General features: G+C 33.8%; 1 protein-coding gene across 2 annotated transcripts in view; it reads right to left on the bottom strand.

Annotated features, from left to right (window-relative positions):
* LOC112592172 (serine protease 53-like) overlaps nt 1–16,222 on the bottom strand; it is a 33,169-nt gene extending 16,947 nt beyond the window's left edge. Inside the window, exons 1-4 of one of the 2 annotated variants that reach the window (XM_025336174.1) lie at nt 15,796–16,222; nt 13,289–14,574; nt 8,231–8,461; nt 6–94 (exon numbers count right to left, since the gene is read on the bottom strand). In XM_025336174.1, coding sequence (XP_025191959.1) covers nt 6–94; nt 8,231–8,461; nt 13,289–14,574; nt 15,796–15,830 — 1,641 coding nt within the window. In that variant the 5' untranslated portion in view covers nt 15,831–16,222. The remainder of the gene's footprint in view (nt 1–5; nt 95–8,230; nt 8,462–13,288; nt 14,575–15,795) is intronic. The other variant, XM_025336175.1, reaches the window with a different exon arrangement.
* Nucleotides 16,223–17,769: the final 1,547 nt, after the last annotated feature.

Genomic DNA, 17,769 nt, shown 5'->3' with positions numbered 1-17,769 from the left:
TTTACCTGCCATGGAAAGCTGCCGAACCCGGCTTCGTCGCCTCCGACAATTCTTCTTTGCGCTCCTTGTTGCTTGGCCACCGAAACACCACAACCTAGATAATATTCATACATTTTGATCAAATAAAATGCTCGTTTATTTTAAATACCATCCACCAAGTTTTTATATATATATATTTATATTTAAGCGTCTACATTCATTATTTCGAAAAGTTTTAAATTTTTTGAAAATATTTGTACATTTATATACATTTATTTGTACTTAGATTATTTCATGTCAAAACAATATAATTAAAAAAACAATATGATACGATTTATTTTTTGTAAAATTTTCGCTCTGCTAAATTGTTAACTTAAATAGTTAATTTAATATTAGTAAATAGAAAGTATTTCAAAGTATTTTGACTCATATAAATAAAATTACGAACGGTATAGTTAATAATTAGTTATTTAAAGCTCAAATGAACGGTGTATAGTGGACCAATTTTTGTGGAGTACCTCTATGCTACTTTACTCATTTAAACTTTAAATACTTGATTACTAATTAAATATTTGTACAAAATTCAATTTATTGAAATATAAATATTACAAAAAATATTCTGTTTCGGAATATAAAAACAAAAATGAATGTTGTAATTCAAAACAAAAAAATATTTAAAAATTTTTTTTCCGAAATAATGAATTTACACTCTTAATTAATCACCTTTTATACATGATTAGTCTGATATGAATATTTTGTTTTTGTCACATTTTATAGATAAATGTGTGTTATTTATTATATAAGCAAGACTGGGCAAGTAAAAATTAATGTCTCTTTGAACTTTGCAATATGAATTGCGAAATTCAATAAGAAATTAACTTATTGATTCGATAGTTAAATTGTTTTGTTTTTCTCGGGATTTCGACTACTACGGAATGATTAACAGAAGTGACAAAAATGTGTTAAAGTTATAATAAGTATTAATCAGGATTTGTAAATAATTAAAAAGAAAAAAATATGAGTAACTCGTTACGTTAAAAAGTTAAATTGATTCGACATCAAATTATTAAATCGGAAATGCCCCGTCTTGATTAAATTTAACATGTGGATAATATTATGAATAATGAGTCTGGTATAGGTAAACATTATTATTCTATATTATATATGTTTACCTATACATTTTTGTATAATATAACGATAGAGTCAAATTGTAGTATTTACAATGATATATTCGTCTATATAATATTATGACGATCGTGTAGTGCACCAAAACCACTTTCTAAATACTTGTATTATCATACAAACATAAAATATTATATACTATGTATATTTAATATTGTAAATACTATATAATATTCTCAATATCGGTTTGAGGCTACAAAATTGACCCTGTATTTTGGTTTTTTATTTCATAGCCCAAAACGTATTTATAATATTACGTATATCATCGGACCCGGTCAAAAGGGCATGATTTTTATTATTTCATACAGCATGAATATTACTCATTATGTTAAATAGGTATATATCTATAAATATATATATATATTTATATATATATAATATTATCGTTTTATATCATCATTATCAAATAAAAACTCATTTTTACAACCACGATTAATATTCCAGTAGTTTTCGTGTAATATAGTGTGCGAACATCCAAAAATATCGTTGATACATTATTCCAATATTCTGTGTGATACGCCCAGTCGTTATTAATTTTTACAAACATTATAGCCAACCAATTAATACCCATATTATATTATATTTATTTTGTATGTTATTAGACTCGTTGCAAATAATGTAATTGTTATTATTATCATTACAATATACCTACCTACGCGTTTTGATGGCCTACCGCGACGAAAACAAAATATTTTAATACGCTATGTTATATTATTAAAATGTTATTATAAGATGAGTTAAATAGATGAGCTGAAGTAGACATTAGTGTTAATGGTTAAGATAATGATAACTTTACTATATTAATATGGTTATACTACAACTATAGTTTTTATTGGGTAAAATGTTCATTTGATATATGTACGATTGTAAAAATATTTGGTATGATATATATTTTATAAGTCATAACGTTATGTATAGTTTTGGTATTTTCACTCTCACTATGGTGCATATTTTCGTACAAGTAAAATGTATACTGTAAGTTCGTGTTTAAATCATAATATACGGTTACCCGTCTAAATGATATAACGTAATATAATAATATATTATTAATTATATTTTAGGGTCTAGTCGAAGATAACAATAATTTGTTGGCGTACTTCCAATCAAAGATTGCACGATAATAATACTAATAACTATTATGTATTACGTATATACATATTTAATTAGAAAATCACGCGTAACACTAATAAATAATGATATTCGCTCACAATATTTGTCATTGTCGAAAGTTGTTTCGAGAAATTTTTACTTTTTTCTTAATCAAATAATATAAGACCGAGCGATTACAACCAGAAAGGCGTTACGTGTATATATCCACCGGTATATTATATTATATGACTGGAAATCTACAAACATCATTTCCAACAACATTATTTTTGATGTCTGTTCGATTTGAAAGTGTCGCGTGCGAGCAGCAATATACATAGTAATATCTATAAGCGTGTCCGAGTCTTTAAATTAGTTTTATTACTATTATTATGATGCATTAATAATATCATTATCCATATTATTATTATTCATTCCGTAAAATGTAAAAGCAAAAATAAAACGTGAAGTGATAACTAATATATTATCGGCGGAAGGAAACATCGATCGAACTTTTTTCTTTCGTGCGGAAAAACGAAATGCAATTAGTGATGTAATATTATACAAATACAATGTGAATCACTAAGTACGAACACCCCATTTTTATTTTAGTAACGAAAACCTTCATTTAAAATTATATTGACTATCATTAGTTTGCTAAAATTGTGTGATTTAGAAAGACTACCTAATTATAATAAATTAGTAAAAGTTTTATATCTTCACAGAAATATTTTGAAAGGTTAAAAAAAATCTAAATATTTGAAAGTAGGGTATTTCAGTAAACCTCAGTAATTCAAGTTTTTGAAAACTCCGCGAATCAGAATACTTGGATAATTTGGTGCGCATATGCTGATTGACAAAAAAAACATGTCAACATTATAATATTGAATAAGGTTTTTCAAAAACAAAAAAAATATACATTTATTTTATATTATAATGTACAAAAATCTAAAACCATTAAACTATTTAAACTAACATTTTAATTAATTTTTGATTGCCGTATTTTAAGATTTTATAACGATTAAATATTATAATGAAAATGTCATAAAATTAAATTTTTATCGTCGCTTGTCGTTTTTTTGAATTTTGATCGCCGAAACGGTTTGATTTTATTTTCCATCATAATACCTAACTAATAATTTCCGAAACTTTCACACTTTAATTAACAGGCAGTACTTATACTCTTAAGTGCCTATATAAATATTATGTGCTGGGAAATATTGTCTTCTGTTTTCGGGAATTTGGCATAGAAAATAAATAGTCACGGCACAATACTTCATGAGCCAGTGGAATAATATTGATGTACTATAATAGTGTAGTAGCACTTCAACACCAAAATATTTTTATTTACTATAAGTATGTAGCTTCTAGTCTTATACATTAAGAAAAGTTAAAAAAACATTAATTTAACAATCACCTTGTCCCGTTACATGTGTATTGCGAGATTTGAGTGAAAAAAAAATGGAGAGATTGAATAATATGTCATTATATCATATATAAGTGAATAACTCTAAAAATATGAACCAAATTATGTCATTGTCATGAGGGGTTCGGCCGGATCTGATATATTATAATACTTGGAGATCGATTATGGTAATAATAACAACTATGAAACGCTGTCGATATTATAATATAATATATTATATTATCACATTATTGCCGTGATGCGAAAGGCCACGGCGTCGCACGCGTCCTTCGCACAAAAACTATCGTTGTTCGGAACGAAAGAAAAAAAAATTCGCTTTCTACACAATAATATAAATAATAATAGAGCGCAGAGTTCCGCTTAATGCGATCACGTTGTCGGTGGAGTTAATTTTGATTATATTAATCGGTCGATTCCATAAAAGATTTTTTTTTTTTTTAATTATCTTTTATCAATATACTCACTTCAAATAAAATAAAAACAAAATATAGTTTAGAAGAAAGCATTCATCACCCATAAACGTTGTACTAAAATTTTCAATACCTAACGTAATATTGCAAAGCTAAATTTAAAGCTTTCTCTATAAGGTAAAATTACTGTCGAATAAATTTCTAGCTTGTTAAAAACATCGTAACAGTTGTTTTTCTACTTCGAAATTTTTCCTATTTGGTTTCAAGAAAAATTAAAATTTTGTTTTTGATATTTATCAATTTTTCAGAATGATTTTTAATTTTTTATGATAATTTATACAAGATAATAATGTATATGTATATAATAAACAGGCTGGAAATTTACAAAAATTAATCCTAAGCTTTACTTTGAAAATATTCTAATAAAACGAATAAGGCTTGTTTTTATTATTATTATTATTGATTAATCATTTCGTTTACCTGACATGTATAAAGTGAAATATGAGAATAATTATTATTTCAAGACAAGAAGTAGGTTCACAAATAAGTTTAAAAAATTGTTTAGGTAACGTTTACACTATTGAATACTACTTATATTAGCTTTTGATTGTTGAAAGACTATAAATATTTTTAATTTTTATAGAAATAATTTAATTATCCGGTACTCAGTGATTCCAATAAAAGGTTTACTGGATTAAAAATATGAAATTTGGTTAGATTTTCGGACATTTATTTATTTATTTATTTATTTTTTTTTGATTTCAATAAGACGGTTAACTTCGTTAATAATCAATGATCGCATCAAACGGAATCAGCTGTAATATTCTTATTAGAGCTGTTAATTAAAATTTGAATGTACTAAAAAACTTAACAAAACAAATTTCAAAAACTGTGTATGAAATTAAAGTCTAGAGAAATTTTAAAAAAATCTATAAATCCATCGATTTGAATAAAAAAATAAAAAAATGTTACTAACGAGATCTAAAAAAATCAAAAAATTCAAGATAAAAGTTTCAAAATTTAATTCTTTAGCACCTAATAAATATATAATTCAAGCTTGTAACAGCTCTAACAATACGAATGGTGAAGAAGTCTCCGCAAGCATACGGCTGGCGATCAAGAAAGCGTGTGCGCAGAAAATTTAATCGTGCACCCTTGGCATAGGTACACGAGTTTTTCGTCAAGAACACAACTAATACCGCGCAGATCAAAAAGCGAAATATAGTCGATGACAACCACTCGACGGCGCCAATAGCTGTATGTATACCGCGGTTGAAAATCGCACGAACATATCGAACCGTCTTCGAGTCGATTATTATACTGTTATCAATGTTATATCATAATTCATAATATTATTATTTATTATTTAACGCACTCGCCGTCCATAATACACGGCGCGAATACGCGTGTAATGTACATTATTATACTTGAAACCGGCCAACAGGCAACAACTATGTCGGTCCGTGCAACGAACAAATATATTAATATTTATAGGTTCATTGTCGTAATAATAACATAAATGGCGTTATTTTTTTATTTATTATTATCATTATATTATTATATAGGCGTACCTACGTTATATTATTATTATATTATGATATTACGCCGGTTGACATTGACGACACGGCGTGAATGCGATATCGACGTTAAACGGCCGCATGCATTTGTATTAATAATTTACCATTATAATAATGATCACGACTACTACTTAGAAAGTCGTATTGTACGTTATAATATAATATTATTATATAACAATATTATGATCGATCCTCGGAGAAAAAATCATCCCCGCCACTTACCCCTCTAACGGTTTCACCGCCACCGACGGTCCGGCGCATAATATCACGTCATTAAGTTATTATTGCGTTGGCTAAAATATTATTGTTACTAATACCGTTTTTTTCTTTTTAATTTAATCAAACCGTTTTGACTTGCTTGTCTCGTCAGTGAATAAACCGCGTGTACGCGCGTCAAAATATGATAATATTAATAATAATATACACATCGGTCGCGTCCATGTAATGATATGGTATGACAGTATACCCATAACGTCGAATCCGGAAATTCTCTGCCGATATAATAATAATAATAGCATAATAGTACAACAACACTATAATATTATTATGTACAAGTTGAGTATGTTATACCGATTATCGACGCGGTGACCGCGGTGACGATTTCCCCGCGAAATTCGCGAGCCGTCGACATTATATATCATAATATTATACACATTATTATATTACAGACGAAACGTCGTGAAAACCGCATACGATTTCACCGGTTTTGATTTTTGTCACAATCTCGGACAGACCATAGACGCAACTATGACAGTCGGCCGAACAGAAATTCGAACTGTAATATGATAACAATAGGTAATAATTTCGTAACGCCGCACAGATCGGGGATTTTATCGATTCCGCAAGACAATATTTTACTTTTTTTCTTTTTTTTTTTTTTTATTATTGATTTTTCGCTTCCACATCAAGGGCATTAGCATTACAATAATATAATATGTCGGACTTCAATTATTTTTTAAATTTACTTCATTTAAAATTTCTATTTCATGGACATACATTTTTATTAACAGAAAACGTACCTATTGATTCCGCTAATTTAGAATTGTAAGCTTTATAAAACTAAGAAAACAAAGTAATAATATAAATTTCTTAAACAAAAATTAAAAAAAAAAAATTTGAAATTTCATCAGTTGTTTTAAAATTGATGCAAAAACTAATTTGTATCATTTATACAATCGTATTGTTTTAAATGTATTACGTAAGATCGGAATCATTTTAAAATGATGATCAACATATTGTATTATTTTGTTATTTATATTTATAACATAATATTGATTATTAAATTTTGATCTTAATAATCAGACGGCAAAAACCATACCTCGCAAAACCAATATTAAGTTGATACTTCTAAAGTAGGCACCGTTAAAATATTTTGATTTCCAGAAATATCATTATTAAAAGTACGGCATTTGATATTATGTTTAAAAATGCTAATTTCTAATATAGGTGACCCTTATCAAAAAATACGCCAATATTGTTTATCTTCGACTTTAGGTTTGTAACTAATGTATTATAATTTTGTATTGTGTTACTGCGTTACCGATTTATCAAGGATGGTATTATCTACCAAAAGAATAAAATGTGATATATTTGTTTTGATATAAGTACAAAGCGTATTTAAGGTTAAAAAAATGTTAAAATGTTTAGTTTTAATGTAACTGGTAGTGTTTGAACGTATGGCAAATGTTATGAATATTTTTTTAAGTGTTAGGATGTTTTTTAGAGACATCAAGTCTGAGTGTATTGCTCATAAAAGTATTTTTCATCATCATTTCAAAAACTATTAAATTTTTTTAAATATTTTTATTTTTTAAATAATTTTTTAACGTTAAAAATATGATTTTTCAAACATATTTTGATATTTTACCGTTATTCATCATCATAATTTTTACATGTTTGGATAGCATCATACATTTTTAACTTAAAAATCAGATTCAGAATATGTTTCTAAATATTTTGATTTATAAAACTCGAATTTTAAATGAGTACCTACTACCTAGTTATAATTTATAAATATTTAAAGTTCAGATGAGTAGAGTAGAGTGGCACATGGGTACCCTGAAAAATGATGGTTCACTGATCCGCTCGTCTAACCTTTAAATATACTGATGTATGTAACAATAAAGCACTCTTTGTTATTCGAATTTTATGCATCGAAATATACTCTGAAAAAAATTCTGCTTAGAAATATAAAATAAAAATGTATGTTATAATTTATAAAATAAAAAATTATGATTTAAAAAAAAAATTTATTATGACTCAAAAGCGTTTTGAATAAAGTATTTTTTAAATTTTTAATAGTTTTCGAAGTAATGTGTGTCATACGTTAAAAAAAAATAATTTTGTGTATTATGTTGTACATGTCTTGTCTTCGAGCGACGGTTTGTGAAGTTTGTACAGAAGCAGGTCGTAATCATATAATATAGTAATGATATACGTATTATAGTTATTATACAGTTTGTAGCGTTATCGTTAGACAAGAAATGAAGAATGAAAATAATAAAACAGTATAAAGTAAAGTGATGTACAAGGTGTATAGGCAATAAAACCGCGGACCGGCGGTGACTTACTGGGGTCGTTAGTCACTGGGCCATAGTCGACCGGCACCGACGCTCTGTTAGTATTGATAGCAATATTTTCGTTCGTTTTGGCGGAATTTCGGTCGCAACAAACGTACAGGAAGCCACCACAGGTGCTCTCAATGTAACCGGATGCCATCCAGCAAGTTAACAAAAATTCACAGCTTCCTGTATTGCACAAACTATTGCGCTTGCTGTCTACTTCCAAGTCGGTCCATTCATCTGTGAACATCATCCACCGTCTTCACCTGATCATTTTTTACATTTGGAACGGGATCTGAGGTCGAAAATATGCTCGTGGACAATATAGGTCGGATGTAATCGTATGATATCATAATATTTTAGTCAAGTCGTAATTGTTTTACTATTATTTTCATATTAATGTTACTAGTTTGATTTAATACTTTATTGTGTTTATCGGGGTCGTCGTTTCACGGGGTTGTCGGTAAAAATAAGTCGTTTTATACTGAGTCCGTGTCCTTCCAAACTATTATCATTAATAGGTCTTATTTTATTGCGTTTGTGTTAAAAATACAATAGTAAATATTATTGCGATGTCATTACGCTTTTGGTATAGGTAGGTACAATAATATGTTAATTATTTTATTTGTGTGTTTAGTATCAAGGAATCCTCCATGGTATAACATATCTACTCATACACATATTTGGAAGCTATAATGTGTTAATCGTGCAAGTATAACATAATATATTTTAATTTAAATATTACACCAATAATTAACAATTAATTAATTAATTAAAATATTATTAATCTGCATAGAACCTCCCATTATATTATAGTGATAAGTGTTGATCACTCAATACCAATAATTTATAGACGTGAGAAAACTATAAAAAAGTAAGTTGTCAATAAACGTACATAAAATAATATTAGGTATATACTATAAATGATAAAAGTTGGATAAATTTACAGATCATTAAGGTCTAAAATTTAAAAAATTATGAGGCCCATTTTTTTGTCTCTATCTTGCAAATGTATAGCTATTAGCTTGGGTAATGTCCTTTCAGCACAATCAATTTTGTGTTGTTATCATAATATTAGACTGAATTAACTTATTGTCAAACTTAAGTGAACGCTGCTCCACATATTATATCGTCACCGTCTTACAAATAAACGACGCGACATAACAAATTACGTTCAGTAGAACCAATTGTATGTTGCTAGTTTTAGTATTAGAGTGAATTGACCTATTATCAAAGTAAAAGGTAAAAACATTATTTGTAGTTAAGCATTGGTTTGATATATTAATTTTCAAATAAGATATGAGTATTATAAATATTACAAGTAAATATACTCTTATCCATAGCTTAAATTTTAAAAAAAAACTAACGTTTAAATAAGCAGATAATGTTTTTAATTTTAACTTTAATAAAAAGTCAATTAATTCTGATTATTCTAATATTAAAATAACATAACAACACACAATTGGTTTTGCTAAACTATAATTTGCAATGTTGCATGTTTGTAAGATGGAGACAACATATGCAGGGGTAAGTTTTTTTTTTTAAGATGATAATATTATCTAGCGCCTCTCATAGGATTTTATTGATACTTTGACTTTAAACGGATGTTATAATCGATAACTATGTAAAATTTAGTATGATTTAAAAATATTTATAACTTGCGTTAAAATATAGGTATCAACAAAAAGCTTGTGGTTGTGCAAGATATTATTGTAACCTTTAAATTTGAAATTAAGTCAATTCACTCGAATATTAAAGCCGACAACATAAAATTCGATTCTATCGAGCATAGATTTACTATAAATGCCTGTGACTTATAAGACGTAGATAATACGCGGGTTCGTTGTGCTTTTAACTACAAACAAATACTCGTAATACAATATTTATAAACATTGTATCAGAGTCTCGGGAATGATCAGCTGAAGGTGATCGACCAGACCCGATTCACTCGTTTTTTTCCCACAGCCTATTAATTGTCCCACGTGATACGATTTTATTAGTTGATTTCTAAATTAATCATGCACAAAAATACCGGATTTAATGCTCCAAACTCATTACCTACAGGTACTCACTGTTAATGACATATTATAATATGTAGAAAATTATGAGGAACACCGATTACATGCCTAACCCACACGGGCACAAGTACAACTCTACACAGTTATTTGTATATTATTATTTATTATGTAAGCTCCTGATGAGCAATATATTTTAATCTGTCGGTCTTGGCGCTCTAGCGTTAGACGTATATTATGTTCCCATGATGTTTATATTCGAACGGCGTGTTATCGCTATCTAATTGTACACACATCTTTAACACCTGTCTCGGTGAAGATTTAAGCACGAGAGATGTGTGCCGTATCCCATTATAATACGCATGAAATAATATAATATTTGGTGAGGATGCACGCCACGATAACAATAATAATAATAATAATAAATAATAATATTACGTTTGTCCGGGGCTATAGTTTTTGTCGTCACGCCTTATTGTTATATTATGCCGTACAACAATATAACACAAACCCAGACGACGGTATAACAATTATAATATTGTCCCATACACCCCATTATAATAATATGTACAGAGTGATTCGCCGAACATATTCAACATAGTTTTCATTTAGGTTTTTTTGGATTTTTTAAGTGAGTATATACTTAAGGACTGTATTTCTAACCGTTTAGATTTTAATACCGTGAGGCAATACAGTTTTTTTCGAATGATAATTGGCCTTTTACGATTTTTAAAATTGAAATATCAACAGAAGTTATTTAAATGTAATACACTAAGGATAATAGTTTTTAAAAATGGTTAGGTTGTGTAATGTAGATGTAATTTTGGGTTTGATATTTATCATATTCAAATAGTGTTTAGAAATAAAAATATTTTTATAGATTAAAGTATGAATTGTTATAATTAACTCAGAAACTATTTATTAAAATTTAGATTTAGATTGGTATATGAAAATTTTTAAAAGTTATCTATACCTTAATAATTTATGAGCTTCAACTAAAGATCGATTTTATTTGAAATAATCTCCAGGGGTTAACACGAATCTTTAAATAACGCATACAAATCCAAGTGCCTACGAAAAAATATGGTATTTAGTTAGGTGTACTTAAAAATATTCCAAAAAAAAATTTTAATGAATTCAAATAACTAGAGAGTAAAATAATGGGTGGGACTGTGGGAGCGTACTTAACGAATCACTCTGTACATGCAAACACGCACCTGGCTCTAACTGCACAATAATATGTGTACGGCGTAGAATCGTCGAAGGTAATACAATCTAGGTATAAGAACCCTTATCCGTAAGCGTTCATCGGGCATCAGGAGCAACAGCGACGAGGTCCCAAGAGGTTTTGAATACATTATATTAATTTCATATAGTCGTGCGGGGGTAAAAGGGGTGACTATCCTTGACACCACAATGGATTAAGGATCGAGAATTTCGAGGTGAAACACTCTTATACGCGGTCAAAGCACCGTGGCTGGTTTTGGGGTCAAAAATCCCGACCGTCGTCGCAGCAGCAGTACCAGTAATAGCTCAATAATTTCTGGTGTTTGTCTCGCAGACGATTTAACTATAATGTATAAGCGGGTACGGGGTAATACCTATATTATAGAATCATATGAAGCATACTTTATTTTATACTTAAATTGATGGTGAAAATATAATATATTTAAAAGACGGTTGTGTGACTGTAGATTATTTTTATTTTCATTTCTATGTACACGGACGACGTCCCGGACCGCGGTCCAAAGGAAAAATATTTTAGTATATCCGCGGTCGGGACGTCGGCGATGGTCGGTAGTCGTGACAGACGTATAAAATCCGACGTATTAAACATTATAATATTATTACTGTGTACGTTCATTGTCGTGTACAATAACTTACGATCCGCCGTCGGTGGAGCAGCATATAGACGACGCGCGACGATCTCGCGTGGAGGAAATCGTGTCCGGAAATCGATGATCGTGTACCTTTACCTACAATATTATAATGTGCCTGCGTGTATCGGCGGCGGGTCGGTTTACGGGAAAAAGCGAAAGCGTACGATGACGGTCCGCCGGTGGGAAATCGAACGCCGCGTGTTGATTTGCTGTCGACTGTTTATTTATCGTTTTGCCAACACCTTCTATAGTTATACAATATATATTATAATATATTATTATACGCGTGTTTTAACGGCTGTCACGATCTTAACTTTGACTTTAACAAGTCGTCGCCACCGCGTCATTGTAAAAATCGGATATACGCGCGTAACGCGTCCGGTCGGAAGATTACGTGAACGACGCGTTAACACGCCGGCGGCGCTTCTATACCGCGGTATGCAGACGACGGACGTCCGCAAATGTGTTACGTAGGATAGACACTCTCACTGCTGATGCTGTTGCTGTTGCTGCGGATACCCGCATACACGACGGCCGTATCGGACGAGAGTATTTTATTGTTATTCGCATCGTGTTGCGTAACGCGATTGGGACCGGACCGGACCGGACGTGTGTGTGTGTGACAGTCGGCGCAAAAAAACCCGCTCGACGTTTTGTATTTTATAGGTACGATACACGAAACGGCGCGCCGTTAACGGGACAAACCGGTAAGCAAAGCGCGCGCGAAACCGCTCGACCAGCCGCGCTGCTTTCTTATTATTATTATCATTGTGTTGTTGTGTGCTTACCCACGGGAATATTATAATAATAATCGTTTCTCTCCGGGTAATACTACCGAGTTATACTTACGATTCGTGCAAGTAAACACGTTTTAACCTCCCCCTTAGGCGCTATAACAGTTATTACTCGTAACATTATTATTATTATTATTATTGTTATTATTGTTTGCGTCACTTTATAATATATTGTATAACAAATACGCGATATTATCCTTAATTTCGTCTGGACTTGGCGATCGCTAAAATTATATTGTATACTAGGTATATCGTAGCATAGTATATTAAGACAATAGCAGGACACGTACATCACCCGCGACCCTCCCCTCCCGCGCTCCCTACAAGTAAGCCCTGCCCCGGACCGCCCGTCGATAAGCGCGCTGAGCTGACACTGACCTTTGACGTCGTCGGGCTGCGAAACCAAAAGGTCTTGGAGTCCGTTGGGTCCACCACCGAACGGCGCCTGCAGCGTTCCCTGGTCCACGGGGTCCCGGAACACGAGTCGGGGACTCCTAGGCCCCATGGCCGGCGGCGGCTGCTGCGGTTGGATCGGGTACTGCGGCAGGTAGCTGAACGGCTGCTGTTGTTGCTGCGGCGACAGCTGGTGGCCGGGCAGCACGGCGGCCGGCGACCACGGGTTGCCGTTCAAGATGTTGTTGTACGCGGGCGGCGGCGCCTCGTGCGTGGGCGGGAACCGGAGGTACCGGCGCCGGAACTCGGCGGAACGGTCCCAGGCTGTGGCCGCCGCGCCGTTCCGCTTGTGGTGGTACGGGTCCGCGGCGTACCGGTAACGCCGCCGGCGGTTTTGCTGCAGCTGCAGGTCGGCGGCCAGCGACGGCCCGTGCTGCGGCTGCTGGTACCGGTAGTGGTTGTTGCCGGTATAGTGGTACGGCCGGATCATGCCGTTCGGGTACGCGGCCACCGCGGAACGCCGGAACCGCTTGCGCCGGTACAGCTGTTTGGACGCCGACGAACGCGCCACCGAGTAGTCCACGGCGGCGGCGGTGTCTTCGGCCGCCGTGTTCGCAGCGTCTGCGGCCGCCGCGTCGTCCACCGCGTCCTCGACCGACCGTCGGTACCGCTTGTACCGGAACAGTTGCTTGTACGTGGACGACTCGGCCGGCGACGTGGCCAGCGCGCGGCGGAACCGCTTGCGTCGGTACGACTGTTTGGCCGCCACCGAAGCCAACAACTGGGCGTACAGGTCTCGGTGTCGCGACGACATGACGGCCATCTTGAGCAACCGGACGTCGTGGTTGCGCTTGTTCCGCCGGGTCTTGGCCTTGTCCGTCGAGCACATCTTGCACGCGGCCGTCGAGTTACCGGAAATCGGTGCCGGTGCGACGGCGGTGGTAGTCGTCACGTTCTTCAGCGGGTCGTCCACGTATTGCCAGTCCTCCACGTGTTCGTCGAACTTGCTGGGCTTTCCGACCACCGTCTGTCCGCCGGAGGCCGTGTCGTTGCCGCCGTTCGTCAGTGGAGATTGCGTCGAGTAATCGTCAGTGGCCGCAGCGGCCCACGACGCCGACGACAGCTCGGAAGCAGACATGACGGTCGACGTTGCCGTGCCGTTGTTGTTGTTGACGTCGTCGTTGTTGTTGTTGTTGTTGTTGTCAGATCCGAGACATCGGTCGGCCAACAGCATCATCACTGCCAAGGCGGGCAAAAACACTAACAGACACCTGTGAAAACGAACGGATTTAACGATCGATCCATATTAAATTTAGCGTAGAAAAAAAAAAACCGGAAATTTAATAGGAAACGCGTATTTTGTTGTGTCATTAAATATTTTAAGTTAAGATTTTTTTTTTTACATGAAATCCGTTATTTTTAATTTTTACAACTCGAATAAAAAAACGATGTAGCACATATCTTCCGTGTCGTATATATTATATAGTTTTGTTTTTCAACTATGATTACACAGCCAGATTAGTTTTTATCAGTGCGAAACGATTTACGTCCAGAGGTGTTCTCTTAATACATATTATTATAGACTCGTGTTTCTATTGATCTTTACGTCTTGTACTCGTATGTTGCCGTTCTTCCGGCGTTGGCCACACATTTATTATGATAGAAGACTTTCGATCGGAACAACAATGTTTTATTTATTTACAGATTTGTATGTGATTATATTTTATTTTCTTACTATCAAAACAAAACAATCGTACAACTACGGAATTCGTAGTAATTTTTTTTTTAAGGAATCGATCTGGGAAATAAATTGTCATGTAATTATATAAAATATAAAAAAAAATTGCGTCGAAGGTGGTACATATGCATTGTGCACATAGTGATGTCAAGATTTAATCGATATCTTGTGTATAAATCAAAATACTCGCGAAACGATGACACAAGTTGTTTACGTAACATCTTACGAGTATGATATTACAAAAATCTACATGTAGATACGATACACACACAGTCACTTGTGTCAGACACAGACGAATTTGTATGACTAATGTTATTGCTCATTAGATACATTATATTTAAATTGATTTTATAATACCAACTCTGCACAGCGTACACACACGAGATATATCGTTTATAGAGTCTATACAGACGATCGCGTAGAATTTCGTTTAATATTTATTTTTTATATTATATACAGAACGCCATAAAATTTAGAATATTCTACTTGAATTGTTTCGTACAAAATGTTCTGCACATCATCTACCAATTTCTACCAATAATGATATTGCTCATCAAAATAGCGTATTACACACGCCGAGAATCGATGTTTTTGTTTAAATTTTAAAAGGAAAATTTCAGAGTACAATAATAATATTTTATTCATGCTAAAAGTTATTCTATTGTTTTTTGAGATCACTTATTTATTACAAGTCAGAGGTAAGGTCGGTCTCTCGATATGTCGGTAGCGTCGTCCAATTTATTATAATAGTTACCTTAGACGGTTGCATCTCGGTGACATGGCGAACATAGTGCGAATCTTACGAATGACCGGTGTCAAAGTGAAAACTCTCCAGCCATTTATTAATGATGTGAAAATTAAATATAATCCCTATACGGTATTATGTTTTTGGTTACGTATAAATTAATTTGAAAAAAAATATGATTATATCTTTTTTTTTTTTGAGTTCAGTGGAAAGAAAAAAAAAATGTAACTTTTGTTTGAAGAGAACCACGTGATTCCTCGGACACTAATTACAGTAATGATTTGGTCGGAGAATTTAGGGTTTTACGTCGTATAGAGCGTTATTCGCGAACTGCTACAGAAGATGGTTGCGGACCGGAAGACGACGTAGAACCAGTGCTGTGTTCTCGGGCCGGCATGACGGCGCGAGCGGACAGATCGGACTGATGCGTTCGAAATCGGACTTGGCGCTGCTGTTGGCCGCGGACCGTCGCGTCGTCGTCCGGACGAAACTCCCACCACCACCACCATCACCACCACCGCCTTCGCCTACACCGCCGCCACCGCCGCCGGATCACAGTGTCGACGGCGGGGCGGTGACAAACAGAAAATAATAATAATAATAATAAAGGAAAAGGGGAAAAAAATACCACCGCCGTGCCCATATTACACCGGTAACAGTATAGGACTGTGTCGTAGTCCACGCGCCCAGAACACAAAAGGAACGGCGACGAGGAGAGGACGAAGGAGAAGGAGAAGAATAAGAAGAGGAATACGAGAAAAGAAGAAGAAGAAGAGAACGCGCGCGCACTCGCACACACAAGTGAAAACCACTTTCATTTGTTATAAACTTTCTTTTGCAAGGTCAACCGAGGACCGGCATTGAAAAACCGAACCCCCTCCGCCCCCCCTCACTCGTCCGACAACCATACTATCCGCCGTGCGAGTATATTACTTACCTATTACTTTACGCTGCTACGACTCAGCTCGCGTATAATAATATTATTATTATTATACTCATCGCCGCCGCCGCCGCCGCCTGTTACGACACACACCAGACCGGCTGTTATTATTATTATAGCAGGAACGATGCGAGTGTACCTCTGTCTATCGTGTGTGTGTGTGTGTGCACAACACGCGTATACGGTTTTCGTAAACACTTTCACTGTACAAGTATACACAATATAATACTATAATATTATGATATGATACGCGTGGTATATATTAATTATTATCATACAAAAAATACGTGTATTGTAACGATAATACTGTTATAATGTACACGTCGTATGTATAATATGTACATTGAAGTCAGGATTTAAGGGTTGCGTCATTAGGGAAATAACTTTTTACGAAACACATATTATGATATTGTCTTCGATATAAAATATATGCATTTTTTTGTTTTTATTCATTAAGTGCAAGAGCTTATGGTACTTGTAGAATAAATCATATCTCGTGCCTAAAACAGAAAAACTGCAGTGTAGTTACTAGTTGTATGCAAGTACGTCTTGTCGTTTATTTAAAATCACCACTTAATCATTCGAACCACATAATGGATAGGTATATACTTATTTATATACGTATTAGCTCTATTAAATGACTTCACCAGGGTTAAAATTCATTTCTCTCTTTATCGTTTTCCGTTTTGCTTCGATTGAAACATAATAGTATAATATAAGCACTGTAATTACAATTCACATTTTTTTAAATTTTGCTTTACGTCCATAGACACTGTAAATGAAATTTGAATAAAAATTTTAATTTATACACTGAACTTCCACTTTGCCCCATATTATGGGTAGTCGTATAATGGTATGAGTTTCCTTGGTTTTTTTTTATATATAAACGAAGAAAAGCGCACGAACATTCAGGAACATATTTCTTAAATTACTCGGGGAGACTTAAATGAAAGCTGGCCATGCGTATTTATATGTACGATATAAGTATTAAAACGGTTTGCAGAGTACTAAAAGGTAGTTGAAGTACAGGTCCTAAATTTACT

Source organism: Melanaphis sacchari, unplaced genomic scaffold, assembly GCF_002803265.2.
Source record: "Melanaphis sacchari strain LSU unplaced genomic scaffold, SCAv2.0 Contig159_pilon_pilon, whole genome shotgun sequence".
NCBI lineage: Eukaryota > Metazoa > Arthropoda > Insecta > Hemiptera > Aphididae > Melanaphis > Melanaphis sacchari.
The sequence above is the reverse complement of the archived record's forward strand: the minus strand, read 5'-3'. Positions and strand labels throughout refer to the sequence as shown.